Source organism: Oncorhynchus gorbuscha, linkage group LG04 (genome assembly GCF_021184085.1).
Source record: "Oncorhynchus gorbuscha isolate QuinsamMale2020 ecotype Even-year linkage group LG04, OgorEven_v1.0, whole genome shotgun sequence".
Classification (NCBI taxonomy): domain Eukaryota; kingdom Metazoa; phylum Chordata; class Actinopteri; order Salmoniformes; family Salmonidae; genus Oncorhynchus; species Oncorhynchus gorbuscha.
In genome coordinates this window covers 32,876,332-32,904,218 of record NC_060176.1, presented here as the reverse complement: position 1 = coordinate 32,904,218, position 27,887 = coordinate 32,876,332, and the positions used below count along the sequence as shown (strand labels likewise).

General features: G+C 44.8%; 1 protein-coding gene across 2 annotated transcripts; it reads right to left on the bottom strand.

The window, feature by feature from the left end:
- Nucleotides 1-31: 31 nt before the first annotated feature.
- LOC124033967 (synuclein, alpha interacting protein) lies at nt 32-25,811 on the bottom strand. Of its 2 annotated transcripts, none has more exons than XM_046346520.1 (10): nt 25,681-25,811; nt 10,269-10,366; nt 9,915-9,987; nt 8,947-9,791; nt 8,654-8,833; nt 8,138-8,251; nt 6,583-6,708; nt 4,512-4,681; nt 2,517-2,606; nt 32-2,397 (listed from the first exon to the last, which is right to left on the bottom strand). In XM_046346520.1, exons 2-10 carry the CDS (start codon nt 10,323-10,325, stop codon nt 1,398-1,400), a joined length of 2,655 nt encoding a protein of 884 aa, XP_046202476.1. In that variant the 5' UTR covers nt 10,326-10,366; nt 25,681-25,811; the 3' UTR covers nt 32-1,397. The 2 variants fall into 2 exon arrangements, with proteins under 2 accessions (XP_046202476.1, XP_046202477.1); XM_046346521.1 differs by having other exon boundaries at nt 9,915-9,966.
- Nucleotides 25,812-27,887: the final 2,076 nt, after the last annotated feature.

Sequence of the window (27,887 nt, the reverse complement as noted above, 5' to 3'; positions counted from 1 at the left end):
AACAGTGTTTTTTATTTAACCATTACTTAACTAGGCAAGACAGTTAAGAACAAATTCTTATTTACAATCACGACCTACCCTGGCCAAACCCTAACCAGAACGGAGCTGGGACAATTGTGCGCCACCCTATGGGACTCCCAATCACGGCCAGTTTTGATACAGCCGTGGAATTGAAACAGGGTCTGTAGTGACACCTCTAGCACTGAAATGCAGTGCCTTAGACCACTGCGCCACTCAGGAGCCCACAACTAAAGAGTTTCAGCACTAACTGTCAGAAACCGTCTCAGGGAAGCTCATCTGCATGCTCATCCTCACTAGGGACTTGACCGTACTGCAGTTTGGTGTCGTAACCGACTTCAGTGAGCAAATGCTCAACTTCGATGGCCACTGGAAAGCTGGAGATGTGTGCTCTTCACGGAGGAATCCTGGTTTCAGCTGTACCGGGCAGATGGCAGACAGCGTGCATGGTGTGTGCGAGCGTTTTGCTGATGTCAACGTTGTGAACAGTGCACCATGGTTGTGGTGGGGTTATTATATGGGCAGGCATAAGATAAGGACAATGAACTCAACTGCATTTTATCGATGGCAATTTGAATGCAGATACCGTGACGAGATTCTGAGGCCCATTGTCGTGCCATTCATCCACTGCCATCACCTCATGTTTCAGCATGATAATGAACAGCCCCATGTCACAAGAATCTGTACACAATTCCTGGAAGGTGTCCCAGTTCTTCCATGGTCTGCATACTCACCAGACATGTCACCCATTTAGCATGTTTCGGATGCACTGGATCGACAGCATGTTCCATGTCCCGCCAATTTCCAGCAACTTCGCACAGCCATTGAAGAGGAGTTGGACAACATTCCACAGGCTACAATCAACTGCCTGATTATGCAATCAATGCCTGTTCAGAAATGAAACAGTGATCATCAGTACAGTCTAACTAGGAGATGTCACACTGCATGAGGCAAATTGTGGTTAAACCAGATGCACGCCCCTACCCTTTTTTTAAAGGTATCTGTGACCAACAGATGCATATCTCTATTCCCAGTCATGTGAAATTCATAGATTAGTGCCAAATGAATTCATTTCAATTGAGTGATTTCCTTATAAGAACAGTAACTCAGTAAAATCTTTGAAATTGTTGCATGTTGCGTTTATATTTTTAATTCAGTGTATACGCTTTGTGCTAGTGCACATTAAGTGCATGAGAAAAACCACAGATTGTTTTACCAATGGTATAACTGTGTGTGCATAAGTATACATACTGTAATACAATTGTATTGGATACTTCAGAGGACACTTCAGTTACAGGTAAATTGTCAAGTTGATCAAATACTGTGAGAGAAAGTACAATGCTTTTTATTGTGTCCTTTAAAAAAACAAACAAAGGCCCCTAAACAGCACTAGCTTTGCTCTTGCCCTTGGAGTGCCCACATGGACTGGTTTTAACCTCAGTTTTCCTGCCAGGCGAGCCCTGGGACACACCACAGCTTGACTGTTTGACAGAGGGAGACGTTTGGACATTATTATTGTTGCTGTTCTGATTTCCACTCAGCGATTCCATTAGGGAGCGGAATGTCCCGAACGGGCGCTTCACCGTCTCAGACCCTGTGGGAGTCCTACCTCCGGCTCCTTCTTTACTGTGGGCACCCTTGGGCGGCTCACTCTCTGGTGGCCCCGTCTTGTGAACCACCTGCTCATCAAAGGTCACCCTCAGTTTCAGGTTCTGGGAGGTCTTCCTTCGAGAGGTAGGCGATTTGAGTGCACTTTTGGGGCTCGTCGTGATCTTTTGTCCATTGTTGTAGTCGGGGAAATCTCCACAGGCCTCCGGTTTCCCGTCAGCGTCAAGCTCGCTTTTGTCCGATGTGGGCGAGGGGTATCCATCCATGGACTTGGAGGTGCTGAGGGCGAAAGCTGACTTGTGCTCGGTGGTCAAGGTGTGCTTCTTCATGCCCAGATGCAGGTTGCCGACAGGTTCCTCGCTCTCTGCAATGGGCAGGTGGCTGGGTCTCTCTAGGCGCACCCCTGGAGGGGGCCCATGTTTGGCCTCTTCAGGGGGGTAGGTGTCCGAGTCGGACTCGCTGAGAGAGCGCTGCATGATCTGCTTGAGTCTGGCCAGCTTCAGCTCCCGTCTTTCCACCACCCCCATCCTGCGCAGGGGCCCAGGGTTGGCCCCGTTCAGACTAGGAGGCCCCGCTTTGGAGCCCTCCTGGAACTCCAGGGACAGCTTCTCCTTGGTGCACACCTTGTCTGAGATGTCTTTACCCAGTAGTTGGCGCAGGACAGTGTCTGAGTCGACGCTCCTCTGCCTCAGGATCCAGTGGCCATCCCCGGGGGTCCCCTCTGCGGTCAGGGTCATTTCAGGCCACGCCTCCACAGACGGGACATGGGAGCTGATCAACAAAAAGACAGAAATGACTGATTTGGATATATTTCATTTACATGTACGTGCTTGTAATCAATGTGTAGACGGTGAATGGTGTACAGTACAGTATGTGGTGGAAGATCAGACCTGGGCGATCGTGGCAAAGTTCCCTCTGCTTTTAAGGGATCCAGGTGTAGCTGAACTTGATTCTGTAGAGCATTCGTCTTTGTTGCTTGTCTGAAATTTTTTGGAACAATATATAATGATAACACTGACATGCATTCAAGGTAAATTAACCAAAAAAAATCTTCATTTTTAAAACATTGATTCATAAAAATTAACCTCCAGAAAATCCTCAGTGCATCTCCATTTCCAAAACGCATGCTAAAAATGTACATTTTCTGAAATACTGTGGTTATTACACCCTTTTAAAGAAATTATTTATTTTTATCCACATTGGTGTAAAGACTAGGTTTATGTGCATCCCAAATGGCACCCTATTCCCCATGTAGTGCATTACTTCTGACCGGAGACAAAGTCCACTGATAGCCAGAGGTGAGACCAAGTCCCTATTATTCGAGTAACAAGTGTTGTAACTATGGTACATACGTCTTCATCAGACTTATTGATTATTAATAATATTTCATCAACATTCATACATGGAACAATAATTCTCTCTTGTGCAACGTACTGACTCCAAAGAGTGGCACACAGTCCACGTAGCCTAGAATAGGCACTGAGGTGGGCGCAACCAGAATGACAGAGACATAGGACAGACACACAGAACTCCGACATAAACAGGGAAATATGAGAAACGATACATTGAATTAAATAAACAGAACTTCCACCACATGAGTCTCACAAACGCTCATGTGAACAATAAACCTTGCGCCGCCTCAGAGTGTAAGAAATGTTAAAATGTATCGTATCAAACAGAAAAGTCCAAGTGTTGCAATAAACAGTACAGGCATGGAATGATGAAACGCTAGCAATTATTGTCGGATTAGATTAAATATAGATTTACCATGTATGCATTTAAAACATGTGAAAGTAGCAGCAACCATTTCAACAAGAAAAGAAAGCTCTCTACACTGGCGAGAATTGCGCCACAGTAATAATGAATTTTAACATCAAATTCCAAATGCAAGATTCATAAGTAAACTTTACATTTTAAGCAATTTTGACATACCAAAAGACCAGTAAAGCTATGCTATTAATTGTTCATTGATGCCCCATTGCTGGTGAAGTTTAATTTACATTTTAATTACTTAACAGATGCACTTATCCAGAGCGACTTACAGGAGCAATTTGGGTTAAGTGCCTTGCTCAAGGGCAGACAGATTTTTCACCTAGTCAGCTCGAGGACTCGAACCAACAACCTTTCTGTTACTGGCCCAACGTTCTTAACCACTAGGCTGTCTGCAGTTAATATTCTTGATCACCAATTATTTGGGGAAATGCATATTTATTTATTATGGCAATCCTCTCTCACTACCATTTCATGTTTGCGCTGCACCTGTACAGCAAATCAGCAATCTGTTCGCTAGCTCACCCGACCTGTGTTGAGGGTGTGAGGGTTGAGTGTGCATTTCACTAGCCAATCTGTTGCCTTTTTTGCTAAGGCGATGCTGTGGCTACTGTCTCTGACTGCATGGAGAGTGATCCACGGAGACTCTATGCCACAATGAGTGACAAAATGTTACAAAACCTGGCCGGATAATTTCAAGTCATCAGTCTCAAGTCTTGAGAGTCCAAATCAAGTATTACGTTCTTTTCTTTTCTATTAAGTTGAGTCTCAAATCATCAAATTTGAGACTCGAGTCCAAGTCATGTGACTCAAATCCAGAACTCTGCTAATAGTACTATATAGGGAATAGGGAGTAAGTTCAGACAACACAAGTAAATCTGAGGTGAGTTAAAGGCCGCATCCTGAATAACACCCTGCTCCCTATATAGGAAACTCCTTTTGACCAGGACCCATAGGCCTCTGGTCAAAAGTAGTGACCTATGTATGCACACATGACTGTAAGTCGCTTTGGATAAAAGCGTCTGCTAAATGGCATATATTATTATTATTATTATTATGCAATAGGATGCTTTTTGGGACAGATCAAAAGAGTCAGACAGCAACCTCCCACTCACTCGTTGAGCTGCTTGGTGAGCTTGACCACCTGGGAGGCCAGCGACATGCACGTCTCCACCACCACCAGGTAGCGGGCGCAGGTGGTGTGGCCCTGCCGTTCGGCGCTCTGGGAAGGCCTCTCGCCGCCCTGGTTCTGCACGGTGACGTTGGAGCCGTACTCCACCAGGGTCTGAGGAAAGAAAGACATGCTGCTTTGTCAGTTCATGTAGTAGGAGCTCCAAACAAAGACCTATCGGCTGTTAGTAGTGTCTGAAATGGCATTGAAGCCTTACCAAAATAATGAATGAAAATGGTACAGAAAGCATTTAGTGCAAACGGATGGGCAAACATCCAAAAAGTACATTTACAAATGTCCTTATTGTCCAGTATTCTTCCTCTAAAACAACTTAGTTTAACAACAAAACATGCAAATGAAATCTGTATTATCTAACGTACATAGAAGTGCAGAAACAAAGTAAAACAGTGTTTTCAATGTTTCCTAGGCCCAGCTAGTCTCTCTGAAACATAGTTAATGTGGTCACCGACCGTACTTTGATACGTCTGGCTTGCTGAATCAACAGCCGCCCGCATCCTCATTCTATTTTGTAAAATCACATTCTAAAGTCCATATCCTCTCTTTTATAGACAAGGGCACAATAGAATGAGCGGATATATTACTCCCGATTTGTTTCCTGCTGTTGATTCAGCAAGCCAGGAACAACCTGACGCTGCACTTGACACATTTACAACATTGCTTATTCCAGTTACTAATATGCATGCATCCAGTAATAAAATGACTGTAAAAATTGTTTGATCGTCCTGGACCAAAGAGGAATTTAAAAAATGTATGGTTGAGAGGGATGAGGCATAAGTATGGCAAATAAGTCTGGTTGGCAAATGTACTACAAAGCTCGCATCCGCTACAAGACCATGGTGCTTGCCTACGGAGCTGTGAGGGGAACGGCACCTCAGTACCTCCAGGCTCTGATCAGGCCCTACACCCAAACAAGGGCACTGCGTTTATCCACCTCTGGCCTGCTCGCCTCCCTACCACTGAGGAAGTACAGTTCCCGCTCAGCCCAGTCAAAACTGTTCGCTGCTCTGGCCCCCCAATGGTGGAACAAACTCCCTCACGACACCAGGACAGCGGAGTCAATCACCACCTTCCGGAGACACCTGAAACCCCACCTCTTTTACCTAGGATAGGATAGGTAATCCTTCTCACCCCCCCCCTTTAAGATTTAGATGCACTATTGTAAAGTGACTGTTCTACTGGATGTCATAAGGTGAATGCACCAATTTGTAAGTCGCTCTGGATAAGAGCGTCTGCTAAATGACTTAAATGTAAAATGTAATGTAAATGTAAATTAAGAAATCATGTGACTAAAGTAAATAAAAATAAACTTATGAAACAAAGAAAAATGATAGTAAAAAAATGATAGTAAAAAGCTTTGGGGCACCTTAAATAAAAAAAAATAAAAAAAGCCAACTCGGCACCATCATTGAATCAGATGGCTCATTCATCACAAAGACCACTGATATTGCCAACTACTTTAATTACTTTTTCCATTGGCAAGATAAGCAAACTTGGGGATGACATACCAGCAACAAATGCTGACCACTACACATCCGAGTATATAGGACCAAATTATGAAAGACAAGAATTGTATTTTTGAACTCCATAAAGTCATTGTGGAAGAGGTGAATACTTATATTCCACCATAATTTGCAAATAAATTCATTAAAAATCCTACAATGTGATTTTCTGGATTTTTTTTTCTCATTTTGTCTGTCATAGTTGAAGTGTGCCTATGATGAAAATTACAGGCCTCTCACATATTTTTAAGTGGGAGAACTTGCACAATTGGTGGCTGACTAAATACTTTTTTTGCCCCACTGTATATATATATTCTTTGGGGAGCCAAATAATCAATATCTTCAAAAATAACATTCTTGAAGCACACGGCAAACAGTTGCGTGAAAAACCCAGCAGCATTTCAGTTCTTGACATAAACCGGTGCGCCTAGCACCTACTACCATACCTTGTTCGAAGGCGCCATGCTTTTCCAACAGCCACAGAAGGATACATACCTGAATGCAAGTGAGATGGCCGTACTGAGCAGCTACATGCACTGCACTGTTTCCGTACTGGTCCACTTCGTCCAGAGAAATGGCTTGCTCTTGCATGAATTGGAGCAGCCACAGCAGAACCTTTTCCTAAAAGAGAGATCATGAACATCCAAAAGGACAAAATATACACTAAAAAGGATTAAAGAAAATGGGATTCAAAAGTCATACTATATAATACTAAGTGTGGATAGATATTGCGGTAACAGAAATGCTGCAGTGGTGACCACACTGCAATATACTGTATATATTTACACTAGAGGTCGACTGATTAATTAGGTCTGATTTAAAGTTTTCATAACAATCTGAAATCTGTATTTTTGGTCGCCGATTTTGCAGTTTTTAATTATTTAATTTAATACCTTTATTTAACTAGGCAAGTCAGTTAAGAACACATTCTTATTTTCAATGATGGCCTAGGAACGGTGGGTTAACTGCCTTGTTCAGGGGCAGAATGACAGATTTTCACCTTGTCAGCTCGGGGGATCCAATCTTGCAACCTTACAGTTAACTAGTCCAACGCTCTAACCACCTGCCTCTCATTGCACTCCACGAGGAGCCTGCCTGTTAGACTTAGGGATGCCACCCGTTAGATAAAATACAGAACGGTATTTTCAGTATTTCACTGAAATAATAAACGTTTTGTTTTCAAAATTATAGTTTCTGGATTCGACCATATTAATGACCAAAGGCTCGTATTTCTGTGTGTTATTATGTTATAATTAAGTCTATGATTTGATAAAGCAGTCTGACTGAGCAATGGTAGGCAGCAGCAGGCTCATAAGCATTCATTCAAACAGCACTGTTGTGTGTTTTGCCAGCAGCTCTTCGCAAGCACAGTGCTGTTTATGACTTCAACCATATCAGCCTAATGGCTGGTGTAACCGATGTGAAATGGCTAGCTAGTTAGCTGGGTGTGCGCTAATGGCGTTTCAAACGTCACTCGCTCAGACTTGGAGTGGTTATTTCCCTCGCGGCTTTTGTGGAGCGATGGGTAACGCTGCTTCGGGTGTGGCTGGTGTCGATGTGTTCCTGGTTCGAGCCCAGGTAGGGGTGAGGAGAGGGACGGAAGCTATACTGTTACACTGGCAATACTATAGTGCCTATAAGAACATCCCATAGTCAAAGGTTAATGAAATACAAATGGTATAGAGAGAAATGGTCCTATAAATACTATATTAACTACAACCTAAAACCTCTTACCTTGGAATATTGAAGTCTCATGTTAAAAGGAACCACCAACTTTCATATGTTCTCATGTTCTGAGCAAGGAACTCAAACGTTGTACTTTTACATATTTTATTTAAAATCGGCAGCGTCTTTTTTGGTCCTCCAATAATCGGTATCGGCGTTGAAAAGTCATAATCGGTCGACCTCTAATTTCCACACTTAAAAGATGCACTACGCAGAAATCGCTCCGCCATTTCATGGTTGCTAAAATTCTAATAGTTCTAATTCTAATTCTAATAGTTAGATTTCCCCAATGATAGGGTTATAAAATGGTGTGCGTCTCCCTCACCTGTCCGTAGCGGGCTGCGTAGTGGATGAGACTGGGGTGCTCTCGGCTACAGCTTAGCTCGGCGATGGCCTCCGTCTCACTCACCATCCAGCGCACACACTCCAAATGGCCGTTCTGCACGCACACAAACATGCACAAGTTATTCTGTAGATCAGTTTGATATAGACAGTGTCCTCTTTTATTGAAGACAAGGAATAAAAGAGGGTAAATGAGAAAAATACAGATAAGTATCCAAAACCCAGACTTGAACAGCCGGAGACATGGTGTCATCTTTCCCCACAGGAATATCAAGGTCTTAACTAACAACCAACTCTAGTTGTTCCAAATAGCACCCTTTTCACTATATAGCGCAGTATTTTAGACTAGGGCCCATAGGGTGCCATATAGAATGAAACCTAGACGTCTGCCTTGGTTGACATGGTAGGTGGACATCATTGGACATGGTTGACTCGCAATGTCCACAAGTTAAGTTTTCTAGAGGCCCTGACCCAATCTCTCACCCGTCCTCTCACTCACCTTCACCCCGAGCCCAGCAGGTGTAAGCTGGTGGTTGTTGCGCTCGTTGAGGCAGTCCTCTCCCATGAGGGAGGTGAGGTGCTGCAGGCAGTCAGCGTGGCCCTGGGACGCAGAGATGTGGAGCAGGTTGTTCCCCTCCTCGTCCTGGATCAGCTCCAGGTTATCAGCGGCCAGGTGAGGCTATGGACAGAGAACACCAGGAATAACACTCAGTGAGTTGCTGATACAAAATGGTATTGTTCATATAGCCTACAACTATATTGTTATGGCTTTTCCACATACTGTTGACTTACCAACAGAGAGATCTGCCCCTCTCGGATGATATTGATGATGTTCTGGGATTTCTTGGTCTCGTCATCACACTCTCCGTGTAGTCTTGTACCGTTCCAGGTCTTACTGCTGTCCTGCCTAGACCCAGCACAGCCCTGGAGGGGGAACATCATAGCCTGGCTGCTCCCAGGGGTGTCAGCCCCTGTCTTGTGTGCCTGTGTCTCTGGGTAGGCCCTGTTGGCTAAAAGTTTATCCATGTCTGAGGCAGAGGAACTGCTAAGTGATCCTGGTGTGGAGTGGTCATAGCCCCCAGCGGGTGGCCTGTGATTGTCCGGGTCCAGAGATTTCAACTTCCTCATATCAGACCATTTGACGGGCGAAAGCATACAGTACTGGGTGACACTTGCAAGGCTCTCAGGGTGGGTAAGTGTGGAGGTCTTAACGCCGTGGCACCTGTCACTGGCGTTACCACCGCCACCCACCGTCCTTTTGTCATGGGGAACTCTGGGAAGAGTAGAGACATGTTGGCTGGATTTAATGTAAGGCACGTCCAGTATCTCATCCATGTCCAGGTCGTAGTGCTCCAGCTCCCCAAAAAGAGCTCCTCCGGTTCCCAGGCTCTTGGCTTTAAATCCCTGGCCTTCGCAGGCTGCAGGTGTTTTGTCTGAGGCTTCTTCTTTGCTACTGCCTTCCCCATTGTGAGCCTGAGCCTCGTTGTCACTCTCGTTGTCAGAGGTCTCCGGTTGATGTTTGAGTGGCGAGACCCTCTTCACAGGCCGGAATTTGCTGTGGACGTCGGCGATGCCGGTCGGCTTGATTCCACCGCCACTATGTGACGACACACCACGGCTCCAGTTGATGGCTGGGGCTAAAGATGGTCAAATAAAACAAAAACGTTTCTATCTGCCATTTAGGCTACCTGTAGTGCTACAAAATAATAAGACATTCATTTAAAAAAAATACATTTGCAATAATAGCCTACAGGCCACACCTTGTCTTTCTTCTCCCTGACCATCGTTTCTTCTGGACAGCTCTGGAATGTTCTTCAAGGATGTCACAGAATACTTTTACAGGGAAGAGACCATCAACATGTTTGTCTATAAGTGTTTATTACATTGAAATATTAATTTAGCCAACTGTAGCCTAGAAAGTACTCCATATAGAGGTGGTTTCCCCAGACGACACAGATTAAGACTAGTCCTGGACTAAAAAGCAAACTCAATGGAGATTAGGTTTAATCTGTGTCCAGGAAACTTCCCCATAGACTATATTACATCCCCTGGCATAGCCAGATGGTGTGTAACTATTTACTGTAGAACAACCTGAGTTTTGGACTTTTACTCACCACTGAATCATCAGTGAAGTCAATCTCATCCAAATCCAAGTACTCAGGAGCATCCATCTTCAGTCAGCATTATTCTTGACACCCTAGTGAGAAGCAACCTGTTTGATAAAGCCTGATATTAGCATTCCACATTAATTTACAGCCTAAGTAAAGACAACTTTGTGATTTATAGATCTGGACCGTGTCTTAAATAGCACCCTTTTCCATATTGCGTGCACTACTTTTGACCAGGGCCCATAGGGTACTATATAGGCAATAGGATGCCATTTGGGACACACTATTGACTATAGGCCACTTCCTGCAAATCTGTGATGACCAAGTTTCTATGACCTAGAGTGGCTGTTTGAACGGTCTCGATCCAAAAGTCACCCAACAAAGCTGATCAATGTCTACAGGCTAAATCCTTTAGGTGACTCACTTAGACTGTTCAACGTAATGTGACTAGCTGTGCAGTGTTTAGGGTTGACCACATTTAGTTGACTGGTCAATTGATTGGTCGATAGGCTGTTGGTCGAACAGATTTCTTTAGTCAAGCAGTCGCAATTATGATTACTTTTTCATGGTGCACAAGACACCTGTCTGATTCGCACCTGTCTCAATGGACTAATCTATTGCGGAGGCTGCAGGGATGGCAAAGACCATCACTGTAAGACATGTGATACTAAAATTGTATATGGTTGTATTATGTAAAAATAATAGTGCTACACTAATAAATCAAATATTATTTTGGATATGGTCACTGTCCGCAGTTCTGAAACAATCTTCAGTGTCTTGTAGAATTGGCACCTTTCCCTTTGTTGCTATATGCATAATAGTTAACCAGTATATTGGCTCTGGCGCTACCCCGGGTGAGCCGGCACCATTCTGACCCAGAGTCCTCTGTTGTACATATGTTTGTGTATGTCACTTTCCCCGCATTCCCAGCATAAGGCGCTCGTCGATTCAGGCGCGGCTGGCAATTTTATTGATAGAGCGTTCGCCCATAGTTTAGGGATCCCCATTGTTCCCGTGGCTGTGCCCTTCCCCGTTCATGCCTTAGATAGTCGACCATTAGGGTCAGGGTTGATTAGGGAGGTCACCGCTCCTCTGTGCATGGTGACGCAGGGGGGTCACAAGGAGAGAATTAGTCTCTTCCTTATTGACTCTCCTGCATTTCCCGTGGTGCTAGGCCTACCCTGGTTAGCTTGTCATAACCCCACTGTTTCTTGGCCACAGAGGGCTCTCACGGGGTGGTCGCAAGAGTGCTCGGGGAGGTGTTTAGGGGTTTCCGTTGGTGCTACTACGATGGAGAGTCCAGACCAGGTCTCCACCATGCGCATTCCCCCTGACCATGCCGATTTGGCTCGCGCTCTAGTAACCGCATTTCAGCCGTGTGTAATTGCCGACTCCAACCACGGTAAAGGAGGTGCAGCGGTTCTTAGGGCTTGCCAACTAGTACCGGAGGTTTATCCAGGGTTTTGGTCTGGTAGTGGCTCCCATTACCTCACTGCTGAAGGGGGGCTCGGTACCCTTGCAGAGGTCAGTTGAGGCAGACAGGGCTTTTAGTCACCCGAGGGCTCTGTTCACCTCGGCTCCCGTGCTGGCCCATCCAGATCCCTCTTTGGCGTTCATAGTGGAGATGGACGCATCCGAGGCTGGGATAGGAGTTGTGCTCTCTCAGGGCTCGGGTAAGCCATCGAAGCGCCGCCCCTGTGCCTTCTTCTCGAAGAAGTTCAGCCCAGCAGAGCGAAACTATGACGAGGGGAACCGGGAGCTGTTGGATGTCATCAAGGCCTTGAAGGTGGTGAGACATTGGCTTGTTGGGGCTGGACACCCTTTTCTCATTTGGACTGACCACCGTAATCTAGAGTACATCCGGGCGGTGAGGAGACTGATCCCTCGCCAGGCAAGGTGGGCCATGTTTTTCACCCATTTTGTGTTTACCCTTTACTACCGACCAGGCTCCCAGAACGTGAAGACAGACGTATTGTCTCGGCTGTATGACACAGATGAGCGGCCCATGGATCCCACTCTCATACTCCATGCCTCCTGCCTGGTGGAGCCGGTAGTGTGGGAGCTGGACACGGACATTGAGCAGGCGTTACGTGCAGAGCCCGCTCCCTGCCAGTATCCCACTGGGCGTCTGTATGCATCATCTGCTCTTCGTGACCGGTTGATCTATTGGGCCCACACGTCACCCTCTGATTATCCTGGGATCGGTTGGACAGTGCGCTGAGGGGGAGGCACTGGTGGTCTACCTTGGCTAAGGACGTGAGGATTCATGTTTCCTCCAGCTCGGTGTGCGCCCAGTGTAAGGTTCCTAGGCACCTGCCCAGAGGTAAGCTACACCCCTTACCCGTTCCACAATGGTCTTGGTCGCACCTGTCGGTGGATTTTCTGATCGATCTTCCACTCTCACAGGGTAACACCACGATCCTGGTCGTTGTGGATCGTTTCTCTAAGTCCTGTCATCTCATCCCTCTGCACGGTCTCCCTACGGCCCTACAGACTGCGAAGGCCTTGTTTAAGCACCTCTTCCGGCACTACGTGGTGCCTGGGGATATAGTGTCTGATCGAGGTCCCCAGTTCACGTCTAGGGTCTGGAAGGCGTTTATGGAACGTCTGGGGGTCTCGATCAGCCTTTACTTCAGGGTTTTACCCCGAGCGTAATGGGCAGGTGGAGAGAGTAAACCAGGATGTGGGCAGGTATCTGCGGTCCTATTGCCAGGACCGGCTGCGGGAGTGGGCGGCTTTGTGCCCTGGGCTGAGATGGCACAGAACTCACTTCGCCACTCTCTCTCCTTTCCAGTGCGTACTGGGGTACCATCCGCTTCTGGTGCCTTGACATCAGAGTCACACAGAGGTTCCTGTGGTGGACGACTGGTTCAGGCGCGCAGAGGAGACATGGGAAGCTGTCCGTGTTCACCTTCAGCAGGCTGTGATGCGCCAAAAGGAGAACGCAGATCGCCACCGCAGTGAGCCCGCTAGGAGTTTGCCAAAAGGCACCTAAAGGAATCTCAGGCCATGAGAAACAAGATTCTCTGGTCCGATAAATGAAACCAAGATTGAACTCTTTGGCCTGAATGTCATGTCATCTGGAGGAAACCTGGCACCATCCCTACGGAGAAGCATGGTGGTGGCAGCATCATGCTGTGGGGATGTATTTCAGCGGCAGGGACTGGTAGACTAGTCAGGATCGAGGGAAAGATGAACAGAGCAATGCACAGAGAGATCCTTGACGAAGAGCGCTCTGGAGCAGGTTAGGACCTCAGGACAAGACAAAGACCTTAAGCACAAAGCCAAGAACACGTAGGAGTGGCTTTGGGACAAGTCTCTGAATGTCCTTGAGTGGCCCAGCCAGAGCCCGGACTTGAACCCGATCAAACATCTCTGGAGAGACCTGAGAATAGCTGTGCAGCGACACATCCCATCCAACCTGACAGAGCTGGAGAGGATCTGCAGAAAAGAATGGCACACCATACACAGGTGTGCCAAGCTTGTAGAGTCATACCCAAGAAGATTCAAGGCTGTAATCGCTGCCAAAGAAGTTAACAAAGTACTGAGTAAAGGGCCTGAATACTTATGCAAATGCGATATGTTTTTTTATATAAATGCGTAAATGTTTCGAAAAACATGTTTCTGCTTTGTCATTACGGGTTATTGTTTGAAGATTGGTGAAGGAAAAACATCTATTTAATCCATTTGAGATAATGTGGAAAAAAATCAAGGGGACTGAATACTTTCTGAATGCACTACATATCAAGAATTTAAAAGATCACTGAATATGAACACCAGATTGAATATAAGTATAAAAGGTGCAATTATATTTTTGTTTCCTTAAACCCAATTAGCAACAATAATTAGCTAGGTTTATGGGCTACAAGCCTCTGCCACGTCTCCAACAATCGGATGTTCCGGTTTTCAGGGGAAGTGAAAAGCAAGCTTATGACACAACTTCTGCTTTTGGACATTAACAAGGCGACACATCTTAATTCCTCCTCTACATTTACTGGTTCGATTGAACAGTGCAGAAGAAAACATACTAGTCTAGACCAGTATGTAGGAGATCTAGATTCAGGCGTTTATTTTATGCCTGCTACTTTGGGTTAGTTAATGGGCTACAAATCAAACTTTGTCACATGCGCCGAATACAACCAGTGAAGACTTTACCCTGAAATGCTTACTTACAAGCCCTTAAAACCTCTTTGGGCTAGGGGGCAGTATTTTGATGTCGATGAAAAGCATGCCCAAAGTAAACTTCCTGTTACTCAGGTCCAGAAGCTAGGATATGCATATAATTGGTAGATTTGGATACACTCTAAAGTTTCTAAAACTGTTAAAATAATGTCTGTGAGTATAACAGAACTGATGTGGCAGGTGAAAACCAGAGGACAAACCATCCAGAAAAACAAAATCAGCCTACCACTGTTTCCAATGGCTGTCATGGTTAACATGAAGGGTAAATGTCCCATATTGCAGTTCCCAGGGCTTCCACTAGATGTCAACAGTTAGAAAGAATTTCAGATTTGTTTTTGGAAAAATGAGCTAGAATTTATAGTTTTTCTAAGTGGCTCCCATTTTGGCTGTAGTGTTTTCATGCCTGTGAATGAGAGCACGTTCTTTGTTGTTTATCTCCGGTAAAGACAATAACGATTCTACGTCTTAAATTTGATTGTTTATTTACATATTAGGGTACCTGAGGTTTGATTATAAACGTTGTTGACTTGTTTGGAGAAGTTTATTGGTAACATTTGGGATTCATTTTGTATGCATTTTGAAGGAGGGAAACCGGTGGATTATTGAAAGAAGTCCGCCAGCTAAACTGGGTTTTTGGGGATATAAAGAAGGACTTTGTCGAAGAAAAGGACCATTTGTGATGTAACTGGGACCTTTTGGAGTGCCAACAGAAGAAGATCTTCAAAGGTAAGGCATTTATTTCAATCTCTATTTCTTACTTTCGTGGCGCACCTGCCTGGTTGACATTTGTTTTTTAAATGCTTTTGTGTGCGGGGCGCTGTTCTCAGATAATCGCATGGTGTGCTTTCGCTGTAAAGCCTTTTTGAAATCTGGCAGCTGGATTAACAAGAAGTTAAGCTTTTTTCACGAATTCATGAATATTTTAATGAATGTTAAATATGACTATTTCTGTAATTAGAATTTCGCGCTCTGCAATTTCACCGGATGTTGTCGAGGTGGGTCGCTAGTGGAACGCCTGTGCAAGAAAGGTTAACCGACAGTGCAGATCAAGAAGAGTTAAGAAAATATTTACCAAGTAGACTAAATAAAAAGTAATAATAAAAAAGTAACACAATAAGGATAACTAATGAGGTTATATACAGCGGGCACCGGTATTGAGTCAGTGTGCGGGATCAGGTTAGTTGAGGTAACTTGTACATGGAGGTGGGGGTGAAGTGACTATGCATAGACAATGAACAATGAGGGAGGGAGGGGGGTCAATGTAAATTGTTCAGTGATGATTTTATTAATTGTTCAGCAGTCTTATTATGGCTTGGGGGTAGATGCTGTTGAGGAGCCTCTTGGTCCTAGACTTGGCGCTCCTGTACCGCTTGCCATGCGGTAGCAAAGAAAACGGTCTATGACTTGAGTGACAGGAGTCCCTGACAATTTTATGGGCTTTTCTCTGACACCGCCTATTATATAGGTCCTGGATGGCAGGACGCTAGGCCCCAGTAATGTACTGGGCCATTTGCACTACCATCTGTAGCGCCTTACGTTCAGATGCCGAGTAGTTGCCATACCAGGCGGTGATGCAACCGGTCAGGATGCTCTCGATGGTGTAGCTGTAAAACCTTTTGAGGATCTGGGGACCCATGCCAAATCTTTTTAGTCTCCTGAGATTTAAAAGGTTTTGTCGTGCCCTCTTCACAACTGTCTTGGTATGTTTGGACCATGATAGTTCGTTGGTGATGTGGACAGCAAGGAACTTGAAAACGCTCAACCCACTCCACTACAGCCCCATTGATGTTAACCTTTTTGGGATAGGGGGCAGCATTTTCAATTTTGGGTGAATAGAGTGCCCAGAGTGAACTGCCTCCTACTATGTCCAAGATGCATATTATTATTAGTATTGGATAGAAAACACTCTGAAGTTTATAAAACTGTTTGAATGATGTTGATGTTTGTGAGTATAACAGAACTCATGTGGCAGGCAAAAGCCTGAGAAAAATCCAAGCAGGAAGTGGGACATCTGAGGTTTGTAGTTTTTCAAAGCTTGGCCTACCGAATACACATTGCAATATGGGTAAAGTTGCACATCCTATGGCTTCCACTAGATGTCAATTGTCTTTAGAAACTTGAATGGAGGATTCTACTATAAAGGAGGGGCTCATGAGACCTCTGAGTCAGTGGTCTGGCAGAGTGCCTTGGTCTCATGACGCGCGCTCCCGACAGAGTTACCTCTCGTTCCAGTGCTTTTCTGAAGACAAAGGAATTCTCCGGTTGGAACATTATTGATGTTTTATGTTAAACACATCCTAAAGATTGATTCCATACATCGTTTGACATGTTTCTAAAGGACTGTAACGGAACATTTCGAGTTTGTCTGGACGAAGTGCCTGCGCCTCATGAAGATGGATGACTGGGCTTAACACGCTAACAACAAATGACTATTTGGACATAAATGATGGAACTTTATGGAACAAATCAGTCATTTATTGTCGAACTGGGATTCCTGGGAGTGCCTTCTGATGAAAATCATCAAAGGTAAGTGAATATTTATGGTGTTGTTTCTAACTTTGTTGACTCCAAAATGGCGGATATTCCTCTGGCTGTTTTGGGTTCTGAGCGCCGTTCTCTGCCACATCCAACGAGCGTCAGAGCCGGTGTAGTAGGATTCAATCTTAATCCTGTATTGACGCTTTGCTTGTTTGATGGTTCATCTGAGGACATAGCGGGATTTCTTAGCGCCCGGATTAGGCTCCTGCTCCTTGAAAGTGGCAGCTCTTTAGTTCGATGCGGATGTTGCCAGCATCAACATTATGTACACAATAAGTTAAGAAATAAGTTACACAAAACGCAAAAAAAACGAACAAAAACAGAATGTAAAACAACAGCCATGTTCTTCGGCGCCATCTTAAAACAAGATAATAGCCTGGCCAGCCGCTAATAGTCTGGAAAGCCGCTAATGGGCGCTATGGATCTCCACTATCTATAGCGCACACTACCGGCTGCCCAGGCTAGTACGCTATCTAGGCTAAATCTGGTCGTCACTAGTTACCACAGCCATAAAGTCATAAACCCTGTCTATTTCAAAAATGTTGCTTCATAAAATCTGATCTTAAGCCTGACCTTAACCACACTGTTAACTGTATGCCTAACCCTAACTTTAAATTAAGACCAAAAATCATGTTTGTTTTCATACATTTTTACAATATAGACCATTTTATTTTGTGGCTGTGGTAATTAGTAATAACCGCCAAGTCCCGTTCCCAAGCTGGAATAGCCTAAAACATGCCACTTCAATACAGCTATGACCGAAAGTGACTTTATCGTAACATGTTAATAGAATTTACGTAGCAGGTTAAGAGAATTAGGCTGAGGTCAAGTAAAGGGTCATATGCTTCGGCATTCAACATACTCTTACTACCTGAGTACTACATTCCTTCCGCAGCTGAGGGGGCAGTGTTGTCACTTGGTTCCTTGATCTGATCTATAATAGGCTAGTCATCAAAGTAGCCTATTTTGCATTACTAATCAAATATAATCTCAACGACTGTTCAAACAATAAACCAAACAACAAGAATCCACCAAAAAGGTGATTATAGGCTATTGTGAAATGGTAGAACCTACTGTAGACAACTAGCTAGCCATGTGATTTTTTACTCTGTGACCAAAACATGATAACATTCTATTTTTAGCTGATATATATGAATGAATACACAAGCAGCAAATCAAATCAAATCAAACCGGGTTAGCCTGGGAAGCCAAGGCTCAATGTGCATTCCCAGTAATACACTCGTGTCCCCAGTGGGGCATCATATTCCTCCTTAACTAGCTTTATAACGGGGAGAAGGCAGAGAAAAACTGGCATACTTTCTTTATGAAACACCATTTTCACCACCGTGCTAGAGTGGCTAATGTCTAGGAATGCTACCTTCTGATGTTGCACCTAACGTTCAGTCTTGGGTAAACAACAGACTGCAACCTGATTGGCTCAAAGCAATACACAACATCTGGGATTATCATTTCTAAGCAATAGCCACTAGCATGGGGGTGGAAAATAGTCTTTCATAAAGTAGGGATGCACAATATAATTGGTGAGCATATATCGGAATTGGACGATATTAGCTAAAAATGCCAATATTGCCCCGATGTCTAGCTTAAAGCTGATGTGCAAAACCAATGTCATAGCTGACGTGCATACGTAAGTAGATGACGTAATGACGCTACGAAAAATACAGCGCTACACAAAACAAACGCAGAAAAACATACGTACACTTCCAAAAACTAAACAAGTTCAAGTTGAGCAGTGATTTGAGAAAGTGTGAGAAAAATTATGTGAGACAAGTAAAGGCGAAATCCATTAAGGCAAAGATAATGGAATTCGTTATGCTACTTGCTAAGGTGTCAAGCCTGACATTTGAACCAGCGATGTCAGCCCCATGAGCATGCTGAGGAAAGCCGTATTGCATGCTCAAGAATATGCTGGTTCTCATATCACTGCTGCCATTTCAATGGCATTTGAGAACATGTTTGAAACATAAACACACTCCTAGCGCCATTCGAACAACTGACTCGAGAAAAAAGCTAATCAACAGCGTCTGCAGCAGACGTGATACCCTCTGTCATGGCATTGAAACTCCTGCTCAACAATACTGTCGACACAGACGTGGGGTTAAAACTTACAAAAGTACTCGAGACTGAACGAGCGATTAGGTGGTTTTCTCTCTGAGCCTCTTTACTGTGTCGCCACCATGCTCGATGCTAGGTACAAGGACCGCTACTTCGATGCAGACAAGAAACAGGGTTTACGTGAAATGTTACATACACAGCTGGACAAGATGGAAACGGACACAGTGACAGTGCGCACAGAGGAAGAGAGGCCACAGACAGACAGAGCTGAAACTTCACTGTTTGACATGTATGATGAAATCCTGGTTGAGAATGAAATGACTGAACAAATGAACAACGAAACAACACAGCAAGTAAATGAAATAAATACGTTTTGATTACGGTCAATTGCATTCCGGGTTGGAGCGAGTGGTCGCATCGGCACTTCGCTCCCGCAGGGAGTATAACTTTTTAATTACATTTCATTATAGCACAACGGTTTGATTTGTCTAATCTTAGCAATTTCTTCTTAGCTAGCTACATAGCCGTCTTTGTATCAAAGATAATTGCGTAATTATCGTATTTTGCCGTCCTAACGTAGTCTTCACTAGCCAGCTAGCTAACGTCCACTGATTAGCTGCACTGGAGAAACTATTACACTCAACTGAACGATTTGATTAGTGTAGTGTTAGCTAGCTACATAGCGGTCTTTGCTGTCTTCGTATCCAAGATAATTGTGTAGTTTAGAGTGTGTAGTCTTAGAGTGATTATCTTAATTTACCGAGGTTAGCTATCCAGCTATTTGTCGTCCTTAACGTAGGAGACTCTGCTAGCTAGCCAACAGCTAGCCGACAGCTAGCCAACAGCTAGCCAACGTCTACCGAATACACTCACAACCCGGTCGCATTCACAGGTAGTATCAAATTTTCATTTCATTTCATTACAGTACAACGGTTTGATTTGTTTGATCGTAGCTAGCTACATAGCTAGCTACACAGCCGTCTTTGTATCAAAGATAATTGTGTAGTCTAGAGCGATTTTCTAGGTTAGCTAGCCAGCTATTGTCGTTCTTTTAACGCAACGTAACGTAAACAACACTGCTAGCTAGCCAGCTAGCCCCCGAATAGCAGGACTGCAGAAACTATTACACTCAACGGAACGACTTGATTAGTGTAGTGTCAACAACGCACCCACTGCCAGCTAGCCTACTTCAGCAGTACTGTATCATTTTAATCATTTTAGTCAATAAGATTCTTGCTACGTAAGCTTAACTTTCTGAACATACGAGACGTGTAGTCCACTTGTCATTCCAATCTCCTTTGCATTAGCGTAGCCTCTTCTGTAGCCTGTCAACTATGTGTCTGTCTATCCCTGTTCTCTCCTCTCTGCACAGACCATACAAACGCTCCACACCGCGTGGCCGCGGCCACCCTAATCTGGTGGTCCCAGCGCGCACGACCCACGTGGAGTTCCAGGTCTCCGGTAGCCTCTGGAACTGCCGATCTGCGGTCAACAAGGCAGAGTTCATCTCAGCCTATGCCTCCCTCCAGTCCCTCGACTTCTTGGCACTGACGGAAACATGGATCACCACAGACAACACTGCTACTCCTACTGCTCTCTCTTCGTCCGCCCACGTGTTCTCGCACACCCCGAGAGCTTCTGGTCAGCGTGGTGGTGGCACCGGGATCCTCATCTCTCCCAAGTGGTCATTCTCTCTTTCTCCCCTTACCCATCTGTCTATCGCCTCCTTTGAATTCCATGCTGTCACAGTTACCAGCCCTTTCAAGCTTAACATCCTTATCATTTATCGCCCTCCAGGTTCCCTCGGAGAGTTCATCAATGAGCTTGATGCCTTGATAAGCTCCTTTCCTGAGGACGGCTCACCTCTCACAGTTCTGGGCGACTTTAACCTCCCCACGTCTACCTTTGACTCATTCCTCTCTGCCTCCTTCTTTCCACTCCTCTCCTCATTTGACCTCACCCGCTCACCTTCCCCCCCTACTCACAAGGCAGGCAATACGCTCGACCTCATCTTTACTAGATGCTGTTCTTCCACTAACCTCATTGCAACTCCCCTCCAAGTCTCCGACCACTACCTTGTATCCTTTTCCCTCTCGCTCTCATCCAACACCTCCCACACTGCCCCTACTCGGATGGTATCGCGCCGTCCCAACCTTCGCTCTCTCCCCCGCTACTCTCTCCTCTTCCATCCTATCATCTCTTCCCTCTGCTCAAACCTTCTCCAACCTATCTCCTGACTCTGCCTCCTCAACCCTCCTCTCCTCCCTTTCTGCATCCTTTGACTCTCTATGTCCCCTATCCTCCAGGCCGGCTCGGTCCTCCCCTCCCGCTCCGTGGCTCGACGACTCATTGCGAGCTCACAGAACAGGGCTCCGGGCAGCCGAGCGGAAATGGAGGAAAACTCGCCTCCCTGCGGACCTGGCATCCTTTCACTCCCTCCTCTCTACATTTTCCTCCTCTGTCTCTGCTGCTAAAGCCACTTTCTACCACTCTAAATTCCAAGCTTCTGCCTCTAACCCTAGGAAGCTCTTTGCCACCTTCTCCTCCCTCCTGAATCCTCCTCCCCCTCCCCCCTCCTCCCTCTCTGCAGATGACTTCGTCAACCAATTTGAAAAGAAGGTCGACGACATCCGATCCTCGTTTGCTAAGTCAAACGACACCGCTGGTTCTGCTCACACTGCCCTACCCTGTGCTCTGACCTCTTTCTCCCTCTCTCTCCAGATGAAATCTCGCGTCTTGTGACGGCCGGCCGCCCAACAACCTGCCCGCTTGACCCTATCCCCTCCTCTCTTCTCCAGACCATTTCCGGAGACCTTCTCCCTTACCTCACCTCGCTCATCAACTCATCCCTGACCGCTGGCTACGTCCCTTCCGTCTTCAAGAGAGCGAGAGTTGCACCCCTTCTGAAAAAACCTACACTCGATCCCTCCGATGTCAACAATTACAGACCAGTATCCCTTCTTTCTTTTCTCTCCAAAACTCTTGAACATGCCGTCCTTGGCCAGCTCTCCCGCTATCGCTCTCTGAATGACCTTCTTGATCCAAATCAGTCAGGTTTCAAGACTAGTCATTCAACTGAGACTGCTCTCCTCTGTATCACGGAGGCGCTCCGCACTGCTAAAGCTAACTCTCTCTCCTCTGCTCTCATCCTTCTAGATCTATCGGCTGCCTTCGATACTGTGAACCATCAGATCCTCCTCTCCACCCTCTCCGAGTTGGGCATCTCCGGCGCGGCCCACGCTTGGATTGCGTCCTACCTGACAGGTCGCTCCTACCAGGTGGCGTGGCGAGAATCTGTCTCCTCACCACGCGCTCTCACCACTGGTGTCCCCCAGGGCTCTGTTCTAGGCCCTCTCCTATTCTCGCTATACACCAAGTCACTTGGCTCTGTCATAACCTCACATGGTCTCTCCTATCATTGCTATGCAGACGACACACAATTAATCTTCTCCTTTCCCCCTTCTGATGACCAGGTGGCGAATCGCATCTCTGCATGTCTGGCAGACATATCAGTGTGGATGACGGATCACCACCTCAAGCTGAACCTCGGCAAGACGGAGCTGCTCTTCCTCCCGGGGAAGGACTGCCCGTTCCATGATCTCGCCATCACGGTTGACAACTCCATTGTGTCCTCCTCCCAGAGCGCTAAGAACCTTGGCGTGATCCTGGACAACACCCTGTCGTTCTCAACCAACATCAAGGCGGTGGCCCGTTCCTGTAGGTTCATGCTCTACAACATCCGCAGAGTACGACCCTGCCTCACACAGGAAGCGGCGCAGGTCCCAACCCAGGCACTTGTCATCTCCCGTCTGGATTACTGCAACTCGCTGTTGGCTGGGCTCCCTGCCTGTGCCATTAAACCCCTTCAACTCATCCAGAACGCCGCAGCCCGTCTGGTGTTCAACCTTCCCAAGTTCTCTCACGTCACCCCGCTCCTCCGTTCTCTCCACTGGCTTCCAGTTGAAGCTCGCATCCGCTACAAGACCATGGTGCTTGCCTACGGAGCTGTGAGGGGAACGGCACCTCAGTACCTCCAGGCTCTGATCAGGCCCTACACCCAAACAAGGGCACTGCGTTCATCCACCTCTGGCCTGCTCGCCTCCCTACCACTGAGGAAGTACAGCTCCCGCTCAGCCCAGTCAAAACTGTTCGCTGCTCTGGCCCCCCAATGGTGGAACAAACTCCCTCACGACGCCAGGACAGCGGAGTCAATCACCACCTTCCGGAGACATCTGAAACCCCACCTCTTTAAGGAATACCTAGGATAGGATAAGTAATCCCTCTCACCCCCCTCCCTTTAAGATTTAGATGCACTATTGTAAAGTGACTGTTCCACTGGATGTCATAAGGTGAATGCACCAATTTGTAAGTCGCTCTGGATAAGAGCGTCTGCTAAATGACTTAAATGTAAATGTAAATGTATGTTTGACTGGTGATGGGGACATAGGTAAATGCCAACAAAATAACTTTTTGGTCAGTGTGTGTGTTTCAACTATACTAGAACGCTTAAAAGGCCGCTAAAAATGTTAATATCGGTTATCGGGTATTTTTGGCAAGCAAAATATCAGATATCCGTATCGGACAAAAAAATGTCATACTGGTCCATCCCTAAATAAAAGCATTTACATGCATAATTGCATTTGCGGTCACTTTTGAGAATGGTGTTTTCCCACTAATGGAACATTTGCGCTTATAGCCTACTGCCATGTGCGCATTGCTGAGCTTACGTGAAGAAATAGCCTAATAGTTTATCAACATTTTAAGCTAAACATTATGATCTGTTGTGTCAGCCACATTGCGTAATTAATGTTTTTTGATGCTAGCGGTTATATTAATTTAGGATCTATCGCATCCCGCAACTATCCCAGACTATGTTTGGAAATCTTTCTCTCACACAGAATAGGTCGACTTTTGTACTATGGGGGATACAAATTGACATGGGCTAGGGCTTTTGCTGTCCGTTAGGCCTACTCATCTTGTTGGCTGACGAAAAGTAAACGTGGAAAGTTCTTCCAATATCTTCAATATGCACCTCGGAATTGTATAAGGACGCCCGCAGTTGCGTCCCCGATGTGTCTGTCTTTACTTGTACCTGTGAGAAAGATCCGATCACATGATGGAGAGCCATGTTAGTGAGGTGCTACCGAGCACACAGCACTCAGGGAGAAGGGCACAACGGCCACTGGCTGCAAAAGGCATGGATTCTTTTAGGGTGCATTATGGCCACACAAAGGGGATGCTGCCGTGAAATTCTAGGCATTATCAAGTGTTTGTCAAATTGTGAATGAGTGACTGATGAAGTGTGTACAGCCTGCGCAAAAAAAAACAAAGCAGAGCTCATGCCTTTCAAGCAACTTTTTCAAACCATCATTAGAGTCGCATCATGCAGCCTTACAATGTATTAAACATCAAAACATATAGCCCAACATGTAGAACAACTAAAGTTACATTATTAACTCTAAATTAAGGACACAGCAACACCCATTTCTTTGTTCACCGCTCAACACAGAATAGCCGTATGTGCGCACTCCCTCAAATCGCTTGGAGAAAATATCCTTTCTATTTTATTCAGATTTGTCTAATTGTATCCTTCAATTGTATTCTAGAAAACACTGACGATAAGTAAAGCTTATTAAAGAGCAGTGATACTATCAAGAGCAGTGTCTGGGTTTCTTCTTTTTTCTCATTCTTCATGCTATAAAATAATGCCACAGAATTCGAAGCAAATCGAAGCAAATCTTGTCTGCTAAAATGAACTAGAGTAGCCCACAGCTATTTGGCAAAGTCAGATCAGGACCTAACATAAGGACAACTCAGAGTAAGCTATTCTGTTCTTCTGAAATAGACTACATTTCCTTCATATCATGCTTCTTTAGACCAGTCTAAAATAAAGTACAATTTTCGGTAGGGAGGGGGGGGGGGGGGTAGCCAGCTAGGGCATGGTGTCGCCCTAGTCATTGTCGGGCGACACCTTGGCAGTCATTGAGGAACAAATGTGGGCGCTCGATGGGCGGTGTTCATGAAGGAGCCAATGGGATGCTCGACGGGGGGCATTGCTGAACATGCAGCAACGCCCAGAATTGCAGGCTGCAGTTGCACACTACCAAAAGGTGTCTCCTACTACAAAAATCCCACTCCACCCACGTAGATCAACGGAGTGAAGCTTGTAGTAAGCGAAAAATATTTCCCGAACCTGCTAAGAAAATATCTTCGTACGAAGTGATGTGTTTTTAGGGAGTCCCTAGTTAGCTAGCTAGCTTGATGGCTGGCTGGCATTTGGAAAACAAATAGCTAGTTAACGTTAGTTACATCAAACGTTAAATGCCTAACTAGCAAGCTAATTAACATGCAGTATAGGGAGTGAACATTTGACATGGGGGGAAAAAAAGGTCTGACTGCTAGCTAATTGAGCAAGTATCACCATTCTGTGGAATGACCATCGACTCCAGCATCTCAAGGCAAGCAGGTTAGCCTTTTAGCTAACGTTAGCTAGCGAGCAGTTGGAAACGAATCGGGTCATCAAAAAGAGGGACGCAGATATCTACACAAGTATTCAACAAACACGATTTCATATAGCTTAATATATAATATTATAACAAATAATTGTTTTCGTTTACAATACCTTTTAGCTCAGTTAGCTAATGCCCCGGTTTTGTCTTCGACTATTTTCTAGGCTCAGTTCCAGATTCCAGCTGTTTTTGAGGTCCCAGACTGGACCAGCGTCTCATCAGCAACATTTGAAAAGTACATCCGTTCACGGAATTTTGGAAAACGTTAAAAATAAAAGTCCCCCACGTAATAGTAGAAAAGTGTCATTAACCTGTATTTATGAAAAAGGATTGTCAAAACATCAACAATGGTTCATACTTGTTCATTTTTAAGTGACATTTGCATTAAATGGGGGTTTCAAACATATTTCCAAAGTTCAATAAATGCCCACAATGCACTACACTGTGTGTGAAATACATATTGGTTTTCAGAGAAAAAAGTATTATATGTAACATTTGTGTTGGGAATACTCAGTGGGGTCTGTAGAATCCTATACATGGTATTATGGGGGACTCTGGTCTAAATAACCAGCAACACGACCTACTCCACCCACTCCATAATGATGGGTAAAAACAATCGATACAGTTACAGTACATTTCGGGATATTATTTTTGACGATATATCATAACATTTTGACAATAACGCAATCTTATTTCTGCGCCAAAACTAGTACTTTTCCTTTCTATCTTGTGCTCCACCTTTTTATGTAGGGAGTCTGATCGAAACTAATTTTCTCATGGCCTTCACTTGTCCCTCTGCAGCAGACATATGGTGAGCAATACGTTTGGAATTAAAAACATGAGCTGGCACACACCCAGAAAGATTCGTTTGTGTGGAGGTGCTAAAATAAAATAATAAAGAGTCGCACACTCCATATATAAACTCTCAGTAATTTATTGGGTATTTATTTACCAACGTTTCAGCATCACTGTGCCTTCTTCAGGGTAATGTCAGGAATACTTGAACCAGGTTATGAAGACAAACAGTGCAACCAATGAAAATAGTGAGGGGTGTGTCATAACGATTAAATTAATTAGAATTAATTAGTGAAACTTAAATAAAAAATAGTTTATGGCATATTAAATATATTTGGCTGTTATCATATAGAAACATAATTGAATATTGCACATAATATTAGCATCAAGATACATTATTGTTTAATTAAATTTCACATATTTAATTGTTTCATATTTAATTTCATATTTGTTACATGTTATCTTTTGGTTCAATCTTAATGCATAATAAGCATCATCAACATGGGGAACATATTAGGGGTATGCTATAATAAGCTGTAGAAAGAATATATCAATTTCTAAGACTTGTTCATAAAATAAATAATTATTCATAAGAAGGGCCGGAGATCAAAGTCAATATTCAGACCACTAGGGGTCAAAATTTAGATAGAATACCCAGTAAGCCACCCTTTGTTGTAGTAGGATCTCGATGTTACCTCCTCTCCTTGGTAGAGCAACATGCTCAATGCCTGTGTATTTGAGGGGGAGATTGGATGGGTAGCTTCAACAAAGTGAGCTGCTACTGGATAGGCAATGTTCTTACACCTGATTGAGCTGCGGTGATCAGCTATGCGTTGTTTTAATTGTCTTAATAGTTTGTCCTACGTAGGCTTTTCCACATGAACAGGTGATGAGATAGATTACTCCCTTGGTCTTGCATGAGAAGACACCCCTAACAGGGATTTTTCAACCTGTATGTGGGTGTCTGAAGAAGGATGTTTTTATAGTGCTATTGCACTGTGCATGAGCCACATTTGTAGTTCCCATTTGGAATGGGTGTCAAGGGTGTCTGAGTGGGCTCAGGGGGCATGTCAGATCTCACCAAGCTATCTCCAATATTGCAACCACGCTTATAGACCACCAGTGGGGGTTCCTTGAAGAGGTGTGCAATTTTTGTTGTTGTCTGATTGCAGAATATGCCAGTGCTTTTTCAGGACTGCCTTCATTTTCTCCGAACCCTTGGTGTACTTAGTGCAAAAGACGGTTGCCTTGTTTTTCCTCTTTGGTTGAGTTTTTAGTAATTCCTCTCTTGGTTTTTGAGATATTTTCATCATTGCAGCATCAAGAGTTTTGTCCTTGTAGCCTCTCATTTTGAATTTATATGTATTTTTTTAGCATTGCTGATACAATCTGTCTGGTTACATTTACATTTACATTTAAGTCATTTAGCAGACGCTCTTATCCAGAGCGACTTACAAATTGGTGCATTCACCTTATGACATCCAGTGGAACAACCACTTTACAATAGTGCATCTAAATATTTTAA